At 37.6% G+C, this 14,265-nt stretch overlaps 1 protein-coding gene across 2 annotated transcripts in view; it reads left to right on the top strand.

Annotated features, from left to right (window-relative positions):
* The first annotated feature begins 6,288 nt into the window (after nt 1-6,288).
* Nucleotides 6,289-14,265, top strand: part of IPO5 (importin 5) — a 35,567-nt gene continuing 27,590 nt past the window's right edge. The window contains exons 1-4 of one of the 2 annotated variants that reach the window (XM_058185559.1): nt 6,289-6,497; nt 10,742-10,822; nt 13,022-13,214; nt 14,161-14,263. In XM_058185559.1, coding sequence (XP_058041542.1) covers nt 6,405-6,497; nt 10,742-10,822; nt 13,022-13,214; nt 14,161-14,263 — 470 coding nt within the window. In that variant the 5' untranslated portion in view covers nt 6,289-6,404. Of the gene's footprint in view, nt 6,498-10,741; nt 10,823-13,021; nt 13,215-13,659; nt 13,679-14,160; nt 14,264-14,265 lie in introns of those variants that run through there. The other variant, XM_058185560.1, reaches the window with a different exon arrangement.

A 14,265-nucleotide genomic window follows, 5' to 3' on the forward strand; every position in this document is an offset into this window, starting at 1 on the left:
AAGCAGAAAATGAGGCCAGTTTTTAGAAATGCAGATTTGGTAATCCTTTCAGAAAGACTGGGTCAAGACAGAAACTCAGATAAGCAACAAAGAAAGGTTGACAAAATTAGCTCAGACACCTAGGATTTGCATTTCCTCTTTTGCCTATAGAGCCAGCTATGACTCCTACATAACTTGTATTAATTGCAATAATACAAGAGCAACCAATAGATTTAAACTTAATGCCAACCGCTTTAATCTAGATTGCAGAAAATATGACTTCTGTAACAGAATCATCAGTGCTTGGAGTACTTTACCTGACTCTGTGGTCTCTTCCCATAATCCTAAAAGCTTTATCCAAAAACTTTCTACCATTGACCTCACTCCATTCCTAAGAGGACCATAAGGGGCGTGCATAAGCGCACAAACGTGCCTACCGTTCCTGTCCTATTGTTTTTCTTTTCTTCTTCCTATATATATATATGCTTATACCTCCTAATATTTACTCATATATATGTTTATATACTATATAATCTTTTTGTATGATACTTACATATATTGTTATGACAAAATAAATAAATAAATAAATAACCCTACATGACCCCCATAGGAATCCAGAAGGTATAAAAACCCACCCACTCTAAACTCCATTTTGTCAGCTGCACCGGAACCACAAATCTTGGTGAACCACTGCAGGATAGACTTTTGTCTCAATATACGCCCTCACATAAATCGTCATAATAATAGTACTCCTAACTACAATTTCAAAAAAGTCAGTTATGACCTTATAAACAACAACCTCTCATCTGTTTGACTGGCAAAATCTATTCTCAACCTGTATCACTGCCGAAGACCACTACATAGTTTTTCTACTTGAAATCAATAGAATCATCAAACTATACTATATCACCACCAAAATAAAAAAAACAAATTACCCATATCAATAAAAAAACTTCAATCCAAAAAAAAAATCCCTCTGGAGAAAAAACAAAAAGGGCCATGTAGCAAACTTCAAAAACCGCTACAGAAATATTTGCAACCAAATAAAAACTGAATGCACCATTTACCACACAAAGCAAGAAGACCTGCTTACAAATTCCAATCGTGCTTTTTATAATTTTGTGAACAATGAACTTAAAGAATCAAGATCCATCCCACCACTAAAAGAATCTAACGGCAAAGAATGTAACCATGAAACAGTTAAAGCAAACCTCTTTAACACATTCTTTGGCTCAGTCTTCGTTAACAGTGATGGCACATATCCGACATTCCCCAATCGTACCAACAATGATTACGACTTGACACATATAGACTTCACAGGAGATAATGTTGAAAAAGCTCTTCGCAAACTGAAACCATCTTTATCTATTGGGCCTGATCGACTATGTGCATACTTCTTAAAAAAACTCTCCACTAATATAGCAGAACCCCTAAGCATAATCTTTGATAAAGCTTTCACGACTGGTTCCCTTCCCAAACTTTGGTCTCTAGCCACAGTCATCCCTATCTTCAAAAAAGGAGATCCCAGCCTAGTTGAAAACTACAGACCAATCTCTCTATGCTGCGTCACCTGCAAAGTAATGGAATCTATCATCAACCAATCCATTACCTTCCACCTTGAAACAAACAATCTACTCTCTAATAAACAATTTGGTTTCAGGAAAAAATTATCATGTAACTTACAACTTCTCCACTGCAAAAACATATCGACTACTAATCTTGACCAAGACAAAGCAATAGATATAATCTAGATAGACTTCTGCAAAGCTTTTGACTCAGTAGTACATGATAAACTTCTCCTAAAACTAAAATCCTATGGCATTTCAGGACCTCTTCACAATTGGATAACTGCTTTCCTATCAAACAGACAACAAGTAGTCAAAATTGGCAATGCTCTATCAAATCCTGTTCCTGTCAAAAGTGGCGTTCCTCAAGGCAGCGTTCTTGGACCAACACTCTTCATACTATACATAAATGATCTCTGTAACCATATCTCGAGTTATTGTGTTCTCTATGCTGACGATGTCAAACTATTTAACACCACCAGCAATACTACTACCCTTTAAAAAGACCTTGACTTTGTATCCGATTGGTCTAAAACTTGGCAACTCCAAATCTCAACCAGCAAATGCTCAGTCTTACATATTGGAAAAAAGAACCCAAACACTAAGTACAAGCTTGATGGACATTACTTATTGATGACCCCCACCCTGTAAAAGGCCTTGGAGTTTTCATATCAAATGATCTAAGTGCCAAAGCCCATTGCAACTACATAGCAAAAAAGGCTCTAAGAGTTGTAAACCTAATTTTGCATAGCTTCTTTTCCAAAAACACTACACTACTAACCAGAGCATACAAAACATTTGCAAGACCCATTCTTGAATACAGCTCACCTGTCTGGAACCCATACCACATCTCTGACATTAATACAATTGAACAAGTCCAGAAATATTTTACAAGAAGAGTTCTCCGCTCCTCTGTAAACAACAAAATACCTTATACCACCAGGCTTGAAATCCTGGGATTAGAAAACTTAGAACTCCGACACCGACATGACCTGTGTTTAACACAGAGAATCATCTATTGCAATGTCCTTCCTGTTAAAGACTACTTCAGCTTCAATCGCAATACAAGAGCAAACAATAGATTCAAACTTAACCGCTTAAATCTTGATTGCAGAAAATATGATTTTTGTAAGAGAGTTGTTAACGCTTGGAACACACTACCTGACTTTGTGGTCTCTTCTCAAACTCCCAAAAGCTTTAACCAAAAACTGTCTACCATTGACCTCACCCCATTCCTAAGAGGACTATAAGGGGCGTGCATAAGTGCAGAAAAATGCCTACCGTTCCTGTCCTATTGTTTTTCTTTCATTATATGTGCTTGTATATAATGTTGTGACAAAAATAAAATAAATAAAAACAAAAACAAAAAAACCAATAAATGGGTCTTCTTTCCAATCAGCTTCCAGCCTCCATTTTGTTTCCAGCGTCTTTCTCCTGGCTTGGAACTGTACCAGATGGATTTTCCCTCCAACAATTTCATTGCATTTATTTAGATTTGAAATGTTAACAATCCTCCATATGGGTTGTCCTCAATTCACAATAGGTATTAGAATTTCTGTTCCTAAGCAAGGCTGCTATTAAGTTTGGTCCGCCCAAGTTTAGAAACTTTTTGCCATGGTTAAATGAATCACTGTTGTTAAGTGAATCACATGGTCATTAAGCAAATCTGACTTCTGCCATTGACTTTGCTTGTCAGAGCTAGTTGGGAAAGTTGCAAATGGTAAAATAATATGTGCCCAGGACATTGCAACAGATGTAAATACATTCTGGTTGCCAAGTGCCTGAATTTTGATCACATGGCCAAGGGGATGCTGCAAAGTGTGAGACACAGTTTTAAGTGGGAGAACAAGTCATGTCACTTTTTTCAGTGCTCTTGTAACGTCAGACAGTTACTAAACAAATGCATTTAAATCAGGGACTACTTGTAATCATTAAATAATAATAAAATGGTTCTAAGCAATGTTGACGTTTAACAACAGATGGCAGTAAGGAGTTGGGAAAAAAATTATTGAGGAAATTACTGAATTAAATATAGCTGAAATTCTATACATGATTGGGGAAAAACACTAAAATTAAATAAATGCATTAAATGTGAAATTTTTCTTCATTATATTTTGAAAAATCTTGGATAAGTCATTACATTAATTGTTGGGAAGAATATGTCAAGAATCTTGAAGAAACTGTTTTACTATCATTATCATTAGATAAAGTTACTGTCATTCATCTATATAATTATTGAAAATAATTTAAACTCTTTTTGAATGTGAACAACTACCAACCCACTACCTATTCCTAATACTTTGAATCATCCTCATCTGTAAACCCATTCTGGTGGTATACTATGTTCACATTTTGTTCTTTAAAACTGGGGTCTCCAACCTTGGGCCCTTTAAGACTTGCTGAGGGACTCTGGGAGTTGAAGTCCACAAGTCTTAAAGGGACCAAGGTTGGAGACCCCTGCTTTAAAAGATTTACTAACAATTCTCCATACAGTTAATAACAGTTGGGCTAGAAAGTCTGCATTGAAAAACTGTAGTAACTATCTGATATTATATGTAATCTGAAGCAAATAAATCCTACTTTTAGATGAAATTTCATTTCTATATCATTATGTCATGCCAAAATAAGTTATAAATTGAAAGACTGTAACTACCAAACTAACTTACACTTTAAAGACCTTGTTTAAAAAGAAAGTTGTTGGTCCCACTTAAAAGATTACTTAATTCAAACATGTTAGTCATCTTAAACAGAAAAGGGCTTAATCACAAATACCCATAAAATGACAACCATAAATTAACATTTGATTAACAATAGCAATTTCTGCAAAATTCTCATAATCTCTTAGATGCCAGATACGCTTCCATCTTTTGCTACTATTTTTCTTTAGTCTTGGAATCATTCTGTTTTAAAGCAAAGATTATACAACGGCAAAGCTGGGCCAAGAATTGCTCACTCCCCCTTAATAATTGTTTATGCTTCAAATTGTTAATTAGATTGAATATTAAGATTTTTGTAACCAACAATATTGTCAAAACTGACTGTAAAATAAAGTTTAGAACAGATCAAGTTAAGCTCCTTCCAAATATAAGAAAGGTGTTGCCATTGCATGTTACCCAAGTGCTCTTGGGCTTTAACAGCTCTCACCTTACTCTTTAATAGCGTTTATTAACCTGATGTCAACAGATCCCTTGGGGAGAGGTACCTGATTTTTTGTCCATGGAGAAAAAATTACAACCATTTTCACCAACTTCTAACTTAAGTTTAAATTTTCATTCAATAATATATGCAAAAGTAATTCCTGGCTTCCAGAATTCCAAAAACATCAGTCAACATCCATAATCCCCATGAGCAAATAATATAAACAATAGGAAGCAATGATAAAACTCTTGTCATAATTTATTCTTTTCATAAAACTGTTTTTTTTTCAAAGCTTATAAACATAAGACTTACACAGCAGGCCTGTTATGTTTGTTAATCATCTAAGATCCTTGCTTGACTCTATACTTCTTCCTTTCACACACGCTGCTGCACCTGTTTTGTAATCATTCAACTGTTCATACATTATTGGAAACAACTTTCATTAATTGAGGTTAAAAATTCCTTAAAATTAGGTACCTTATTGTAAACAGTTTATAACACATCTTTTTAATAACCTTGCCCACAATGCAGCTGGCTATAATTGCCATTGATTACTTTTCGTTTCACTGTTTATTGTGCTATGCCAGAGACCCGTTTAACTATCCAGAGAGATAAATTATGGAGGAGAGGAAGACCTCTCTTGCACATCTATACACTTGCAGACTCAGTCAGGAGGCAGGTCACACAGACTTAAATATTTTACTGTATACATTTTCTACTCAAAAGTACAGCATCAGAGTAATAAGGGATAATGGGACACGAAGGATATAAAGATTATAAAGAGAATTGGGAGAAAATGTAAACATTAGGAGATCACCGTTACATAACAGTTGTAGAATGTACGTTATGTGTTTTGTGTTATGTTGTGATGTGTTATAAATAAATAAAAAAAACAAAAACAAAAACAAAAGTACAGCATCCGTTTCAATCCACGAAAACGCTCCAGGGAATTTCCAGTCTAGACTTGCAATCGTTCGGATGCTGCGAGATATGAAAGTGGCGATGACGAAGCCAGGCGGGTTCTCTGCCCGATACGGTCGCTCAATTCATCCGGGAAAGAGCCGATCGGGAAAGATCTGCCTCGGCACAGAATCCCCACCACAGCAAAGAGGCGCCTAACTTCATCCTTTCAAAGGACTCGCGCCCCCAACATGCAACGTGGGAAGCGGCGAACGGGTCGAGCCAGGCTTTTATCAGGATCCCGGGAGAAAAGTACCGGGAAAAGTACTCGAACTGCGCCAGGGAGCCTCTTCTGGCTCCCCTTGGGAGCCCCCCACCGGCGCAGATCCCGCCTGCCCCGGCGCTCCCGCCATTAGCCGAACCCCTTCCCAGCCGGCATTTTTCCCGCCAAGAGCGCGGCTATTCCCAACCCCCCCCTCCCCCCCAATACCAGCCCTGGCCGAGGCTGCCCCCTAGGAAAAAAAAAAAGCGTTGGAGTAACCAGAGGAGAAAGGGAAGTGACCTCACAATGGGTCTTTCCCGCCCAATCATAAAGCCCCTGCTTTCGCTGCCCAATCGTAACCCACGACCGCCAGACCGCAGCCAATGAGCGCGCGGCATTCCGGCGCCGGCAGGAGGGGTTTGTCTGGCCGGGAGGGAGGGGAGAGGTTCCCAAGAGCTCGGCAGTGGCGGCGGCTCCGCCTTCCTGTGGTCGGTGCGCGGCCTCGCGTCCCCTTCTTCCTCCTCCTCCCCGCCCGGCTGGCCCCTCTCTCTTCGGCAGCCATGGCGGTGGCAGCGGAGCAGGAACAGCAGCAGTTCTACCTCCTCCTCGGCAACCTGCTTAGTCCGGACAACGTCGTCCGCAAACAAGCCGAGGTGAGTGACTCGCGTGGCTCCCGCTATGCCCGTCTCTCCTCCGGGCTCCGCCGCGCACGAGGTTTCGCTTCTGGCCTTTTGCCTGTCAGCAGTGGCCGCGTCGCGGAAGGCCTCCGCCGGGCCCACGTGCTCCGATCAAGCCGGCGGCCGTTACAGCCGTTGGCCCGGGAACTAAGAACACAGCTCGGGGGGAGGAGAGGCCAACTGCTCTTGCTGCTAAACTCCGGCCGGGGCTTCTCCTCCGCCGGCGCCCTCCGGTTCTCTTTCGCCCATCCTCGGCTCCGATCGCCGGTTCTAACGCCCCCTCTGCCACCCACAGATCCCTATGGAGGCTTTCTCTCCGCCTCCCTCCGATGGGGCTTCCACTGGTCCGATCGCCTTTCCCTCCTCCGCAGAGCCGGCTTGGTCCCCATTTTCTCTGCCTTTCCCCAACTCTTAGCGGCCCCTTTCCTCTCCTCCCCAATCTGATGCTTCGCTTTCGGTCCTGAACCTTGTGATTCGGATAACGACAATCTCCACCAACTCTCTCTAACAAGTGCAGGAGGAACCCTTAAAAGAGCCTCCCTTCTTACTATTTCTTCTTAAAGTGTCTCTGTTCCCGCCACCCCTCTTCCCGTTTGGGATGAATGAAAATGTTATGCTCTACGTGGAAGAGTTAGGGTTGCAGCTGATGAGTAATTAAATGGGGGGGGGGTAGTAAGTTAAGTAACGCATTCTATGGAGGGAAACTCCTCGGCTGGTAGGCGGCCCAATTGAGCTCTTGTTTCTATTATGCCAGCTTGGAAATAACTGAGGAAGTGAGGAGTCAGAACTGGTCTCTTGGCTCTTTTTCCTCTTGTACCATACTCAAGGTAGAATGAGCATTGTGATTAAGTTCATTATCTGTAGGAGTTTCCAGTAAAAAAAAAAAAAAGCAGGGAAGTATTTCGGCTTCCCAGAATATTCTGAGCTCAAGATGCTGGCTTTGAATAAAGGAATTATGGCAATAGATTTCATTCAAAAACCAGCTGAACTGAAAATTATATAGAAGGGTAAAAGGGCTGCTGTTTCCCACGATTTAGACTTGAAACCAGGGTTTCTTTTCATAGTGCAGGAACATGCTATACCTAACTGCTTTATTACTCTTGTTCTGAATAGTCTTTTTTTTTTATTATAAGTTACAATTCCAACCTACAGGATTTCTCTATAATTAGTATAAAGGGATAATACTTTTTCCGCTCCAGACTGCTTTTCATTCTTTGTTATGAAAAAAAAAATAGGGGGGAATCTTTGTCCCTTGAAATAAATGCCAGTGTCTGGGTTAGAGTTTTCTCATTGTATGGCTATGGCTGGGCTTTTATCATTTACATCACTTGAGTGATCCGCAGAGTTCAGCACATTCTTTCACTGTGAATAGTTGTACAAAAAGCTGTTCTCAGTGACCAAATGTAAAACAGTATGGTCTGATTTTTCTTTCTGGATCTGAAATAGGCAGCCATCATTCAGAGACAAAATCCTGCATATCACTGCAATCTGTTTAAGTACTGTGGGTATCAAATCTGTTGAAAATTAGACAAAAGAAGAGGCAAATGGAGGAAATAATATTTTGAGTTAGTATGACCAGGCTCTAAAGAGTTCTGTGAAATAAGATGTAGAAAAAGGCATATTATTTATATATGAATCAGATGGCAACTGATAGGTATAAATATTGCCTAATTGCGATAATATCCCAGTTTTTACTGTGGCAATGTATACAAAAGTTCCATGTTCTGAGTTCATATCTGAATATTTAAATGTTAGATAGAAAAAGTAGGGGAGTGTTACCTGGATAGTCTTGAGAGTTTCCAGAATCATTGGCTATATAAATCCTATTCATTACCATATAATTCTAAACCTGTAGTGAAATCCTGAAAGGCCAGATCGATAAAAACCTTCAGGTTATATGAATAGCAGTATCATCTGAAGAGGTTTGTGAGCCACTATGATGACCATCCATGCGTATGTTAAGAGAAGGGAGAGTTTTGTCTTTTTCAGCAGTGACAGCTGCTTCATTAATACCATTAGTGCAAGTTTATGGCTGTTTGTGCAGGTTACTGACATCATAGATTCTACAAAACAATGATGCTTGTATGAGACAGGAGCGCCTGTCCACTAGCATTTGCATTTTACACCATGTAGCTGAATAACATGTATTCAGAAACCTTGTTAAAACATGTATTCACAGACCTTGTTAAAACACTTGTATAAGAAATGAGATCTTGAACTACTAAAACTAAAAACGACCATGTTTATAAGCCTCAGCAACTTTAAAATTTGATTTAAAAAAACAGTTGTTGAGAAAAGCTAACCTGGCATGCCTGGAATCTTTTTAAGTTGTGCACCTCTTATTTACTGAAGTAATAAATTTAAGCAATCATTTCTAACCACTTTTTTTTTTTTGCATTTATATCCCGCCCTTCTCCGAAGACTCAGGGCGGCTTATACTATGTCAAGCAATAGTCTTCATCCATTTGTATACTATATACAAAGTCAACTTATTGCCCCCCAACAATCTGGGTCCTCATTTTACCTACCTTATAAAGGATGGAAGGCTGAGTCAACCTTGGGCCTGGTGGGACTTGAACCTGCAATATTGCAAGCAGTTGCTGTTAATAATAGGCTACATTAGCCTGTTGCGCCACCAGAGGCCCATTTTAACCATTATAATCATTTCTTGAATAATTTAATGATGACTTTTAAGCTCTGGTTGCCAGAATTCCACAAGATCCTACTGCCAAAATGCAGCAGCAAACTTCCCTAATAAGAGTAGTATGGCTTTTTTTAAAAAAATTAATAGTTCTTGGGCAGAAATAAAAGCTGTGTTGAACTGTAATCAAATAAAGACACTGCCACAGTTTGGTGATTCTCAGAGTTCTGGCTATCACTTCAAGACATAAGACTTGGTTTTTGAGGAGCCACCTGTGCCCCATAGTTTTCTGCTATGATCTGTAACCATGCTTGAAATCTCACTTTTAAACATTGTCATCCAACAGGGCTCTAGAAGTGGTCTTTTCTCTCATGGCACCTACCATCTAGAACACTCCTGATAGTATGGGAGGAGTGACAGAACCAAGGACAGAGTTAAAAGAGGGATCATCCTAGAATCCCTACATAGCCACAAGTAAACTAAGTCCCCCTGTCCAATTATGTAGATCCTTATCTAACTGCAAGAAGGTGTTAACGATTAATTGAGAAGATTCCAGTGCAAAGGTTGTTTAGCGATAAATCAATTTAATTGGACCTTATCCACCTCTCATCCTCCTCAAATGAGCCCTTAAAAGTATAACCTCTAAGACCCAAGTCAGAGTAGGTGATGAACCACTTGTGTGATGTTTTGATTTTTTAATGTTTGTTGCTTATTTTCTGAACTTTCTGATTTTCATTATATATTTTCATTTTTTTAAATAAATATTGCATCTGGTAAGTTATCTAGAGTTGTAACAGATTAGGGTGACTTTTAAATCCCATAAATAAATAAGTTCTATTACTTATTTGTGGCTTTCAGTGGCTGAAAAAATTTAAGCTGCAGCCTCTGGATGGCAAATGTTGCCCATTCATGCTCCCAAGTAGCTGGAAGAGTATTAGCACATCAGTGTTAGAACATTTAGCAACCTGACACTTTCCAGAAAACCTGGGCTATTTTCCAACATTTGTAAGATTCACCCTGATGGGTACAGTATATGAATTTATTGTCAAGATTATTTGAAGATCACCAGGTTGATACCATTGTGACATATTTTAGCTAATAATGTTGATAGTGTGGTACTGTGTTGATAGTACTAAAAGAAAAGATAAATTTTGTTTTAAAGTGACCTAGGAAGAAAAATAGGATTAAATAAAAGAAAACAAAGTTACAATTTCTTTTAACTAGCTGCTATATATCTTCATGCCTTTCATTAGCAGGATAATAATTGAGAGGAAGAAAAAGGCTGAATCTACATGAGTAAATTCAACATATTTCTCTGAAGCAGAAGAAAATCTTTGGCTGTCTTCCTCATACACTTTAAAATATTTTTTGTGAATGGAAGATTCCTTTCATATCATAATTTCTGTACTGTTTGAGATTTGAGGTCCTGTATCTTTCCCAATATAGTACTTCATATTCCTGCTTTGAGTAAAATAACTACTATAATAGATTTTTTTTGTAAATCTTAAAGAGTTGTCTACTTAGAGCATATTAAGTGGCTGTTTTAATGCTAAACTGTTTCTGATCTTTTCTTTTTTAGGAAACATACGAGAACATACCAGGCCAGTCTAAGATTACGTTCCTTCTACAGGCTGTCAGAAATACTACGGTTGCCGAAGAGGTATTTTTTACCCTAAGGAACTTAAAAGAATTGCAGGAATGTTTTTTATGTTGTAAAAAACATTGTTTTGTGATTGTGACTCATATACCGTCTAAAGTAGAATATATTACTATATTACTTCATTAAAGAACCAAATGGTCAGGAAATTATATCATTAGTGTTTGCTACTCCTGTATTGCTACACCCTAACTCAACCCATATATAGAAGTTTTCATTCCTAGTTTTGTACCAAACCAGCATTTAACTTTGAATTTATAAAGTTGATAAATACTCTTATAAAGTTATAAACTCTTATAAAGTTGATAAATACTAGACACAAGAACAGTTTTTTGTCGAACGCCATCACTCTGCTAAAGAAATAATTCCCTCAACACTGTCAAACTATTCACTAAATCTGTACTACTATTAATCTCATTGTTCTATTACCCATCTCCTTCCACTTACGACTGTATGACTGTAACTTTGTTGCTTGTATCCTTACGATTTATATTGATATTGCTTCCTGATTGCTTATTTGTACCCTATGATTATCATCAGGTGTTATACCTTATGATTCTTGATGAACGTATCTTTTCTTTTATGTACACCAGGAGCATATGCACCAAGACAAATTCCTTGTGTGTCCAATCACAGTTGGCCAATAAAATATTCTATTCTATAAATACTCTTGATTTCAGTTTGCTTTTCATGAACAGAACATGGCTTTTCTGCTTTCTGTGGCCCCTTGTACTTCCACAAAACCCATTTCAACTAGGTGCAAGTGCTTTGAGATAAAGGAATCAAATATGTATTACATTCTTTATTTGAATGGAGAAGCACCTTGAGCAATAACTATAATTACATTAAATTTCTAAAGAAAATAATAGTGGTTTAAATGTGATATGTGTATATTAAATGAAGCATATATTTATATCAATTGTACAGGTAGTCCTCAACTTACAATCACAATTGAACCCAAAATTTCTGTTGTTGAAACATTTGTTAAGTGAGTTTTGCCCCATTTTACAACTTACCTTGCCATCATTGTTGAGTGAATCATTGCAGTTGTTAAGTTAGTATCCCATTAAGTGAATCTGGCATTGCCTTTGCTTGTCAGAAGGTCGCAAAGGGGCATGACCCTGGGATACCGCAGTGGTCATAAGTATGAACCCGTTGCCAAACATGTGAAGTTTGATCACATGATCACAGGGATGCTACAAAGATTGTAACTGAAAAGTGGTCATAAGTCACTTTTTTCAGTGCTATTGTAACTTTAAACAGTCATTAAATTAACTGTTATAAGTTGAGGACTACCTGTATAGTGGATAGGTTGTCTAATCTTGTCTTTGGAAGAACACAAACAAGAATACATGACATTATGATGATAATTTCTATGTACTACAGGTGAAGATTGTTAATCAGTTCTCCAAATTTTCCAATTATGTGCTCTTTAATGCAATAATTATGTTTATATTTTGGCTGTTTATTTGATTAACTCTTTTCTTTCCCTGTCCCTATAATTTACTATAATGTTTTAACCTTAGGTGGGATACTGTTGTCTAATTGTGGGTTTTGTACATACATTTATTTAGCATTTTAGTGATTATAACAGAAGTGAATACTAACATTGAATTAAAATAGCTGATATTTATATTTTTACAGCTGCAATTGGTATAGTCAATGTGGAATTACTCAATTTTTTGCTTTATTATTAAATTTATATGTTGTCCATCTCGCTACCCAAAGTGTCTGTTTCTTCTGTCATTTGTTATTGAACAACACTTTCTGTTATAAAGTTTTATTTTAGTTCTAGAGCTTGAACTTTACTTGCTTTGCATTTCTTCATATACTAAGTCATTCAGTTATTTTAAAATAATACACCTTATTCCTCTACATTAATAGTTTTTACATTGTCTAGAAGTCATGTTTACATTTTAATGTATAATAGACTGTCATTCCTTAATTTATTACTACATGCTTCTTAGTTCATAGTGCTTTTGCTATAGAGTCAGATGTCTCATTTAGTTCTTATATTCGTTATGGAGTGAAATACTTGAGGGGGATGGAATAACTAAAGGTACCAAAAATAGATCAGCTGAGTCAGCATTTTGGCTCAGCTGCTAAATTTTTATATATGCCAGAAAAATGTCTACAAAATCACTATTGGTTTTTTTTTTAAAAAAATAAAGGAAACAGTTTACCATGTATTTGTCTTAACAGGCTAGACAAATGGCTGCTGTCCTTCTGCGGAGACTTTTGTCAGCTTCTTTTGAGGAAGTTTATCCAACATTACCCTCTGAAGTCCAAACTGCCATCAAAAGTGAACTGCTTGTGATTATTCAGTTGGAAACACAATCCAGTATGAGGAGAAAAATCTGTGATATTGTAGCTGAACTGGCCAGGAATCTAATAGGTATAAAATCTTATTTTGGTACAGGTGCATAAAGGAAGAATAGTTTAGCTGACCTGATGGTTGTTGTGTAAAAAATGCTTTTCTGTATCTTCAGCTATGTTGATAGATTGTGCTAAGTCATAATAGGGTTCATTTGTCTTTAGATTAGCATGTTGGGCAAACCAAGTCAATTGTAATTTACTCTTTAAAATTAGCCCATGACATAACACATGCATGGTTAAGCCATGACATAGTATGTGTCTGAACCTGGAATGTTTATTTTCCTTGTACTCTATCATGCTTTGGCTCCATTATTGGCTTTGAAATGAAGATAACACTTTTAAATAATGATTAAACATCTACCACTTTAAATATGCATTTTCATATTTAGAAATATTATCTTTAGATATGCTGCGCAAGCCTTGAGGAGTATAGCAATCCACAACCTTATGTGATCTCTGTGCAGCCTTTTCTGTTTGACATTAGTGAGTATGGCATCTCTGCACGTGACTTTTCTGCATTGGTGGAATGATCTCTTCTGAAATAATGGGGTATTCACTCAGATTACTTTCTAATTTAGCATTTTGGTTTAGTGAAACAGTATGCAACCACTGTCCTTTCAATGTATTTTGCTTCATGGGTGCTTTACTTACTCTTTTTCATTTGCTTTTTCAACAGCCAGTATAAGATCAGTTGAAATCCCAAGTGAAAGGGTGGAGGTTAAAGTGCAGATTTTCTCAGCATTGTGAAATTTTTGCAAATAGTCAACTAGGCTAGGATGTGAAAAAAGTTTTAGGAAGGAAAATTCACTGTGTTCATCTGAGTTCAGAGCTAATAAGACATTGAAGCAGAAGAATATGCATCAGACTTCATTGATTTAATTCGGTTAAATGCCGTGATTTCCATTTTATTTTTATTTAATTTTAAAAATTGTACACCTTAAATGTTAATGTTCTCTCTCTTATAGATGAAGATGGCAACAACCAGTGGCCAGAAGGTCTGAAATTCTTGTTTGACTCAGTCAGCTCTCAAAACGTGGGACTGCGCGAAGCTGCTCTACATATCTTTTGGT

This window comes from Ahaetulla prasina, chromosome 5 (genome assembly GCF_028640845.1).
Source record: "Ahaetulla prasina isolate Xishuangbanna chromosome 5, ASM2864084v1, whole genome shotgun sequence".
NCBI lineage: Eukaryota > Metazoa > Chordata > Lepidosauria > Squamata > Colubridae > Ahaetulla > Ahaetulla prasina.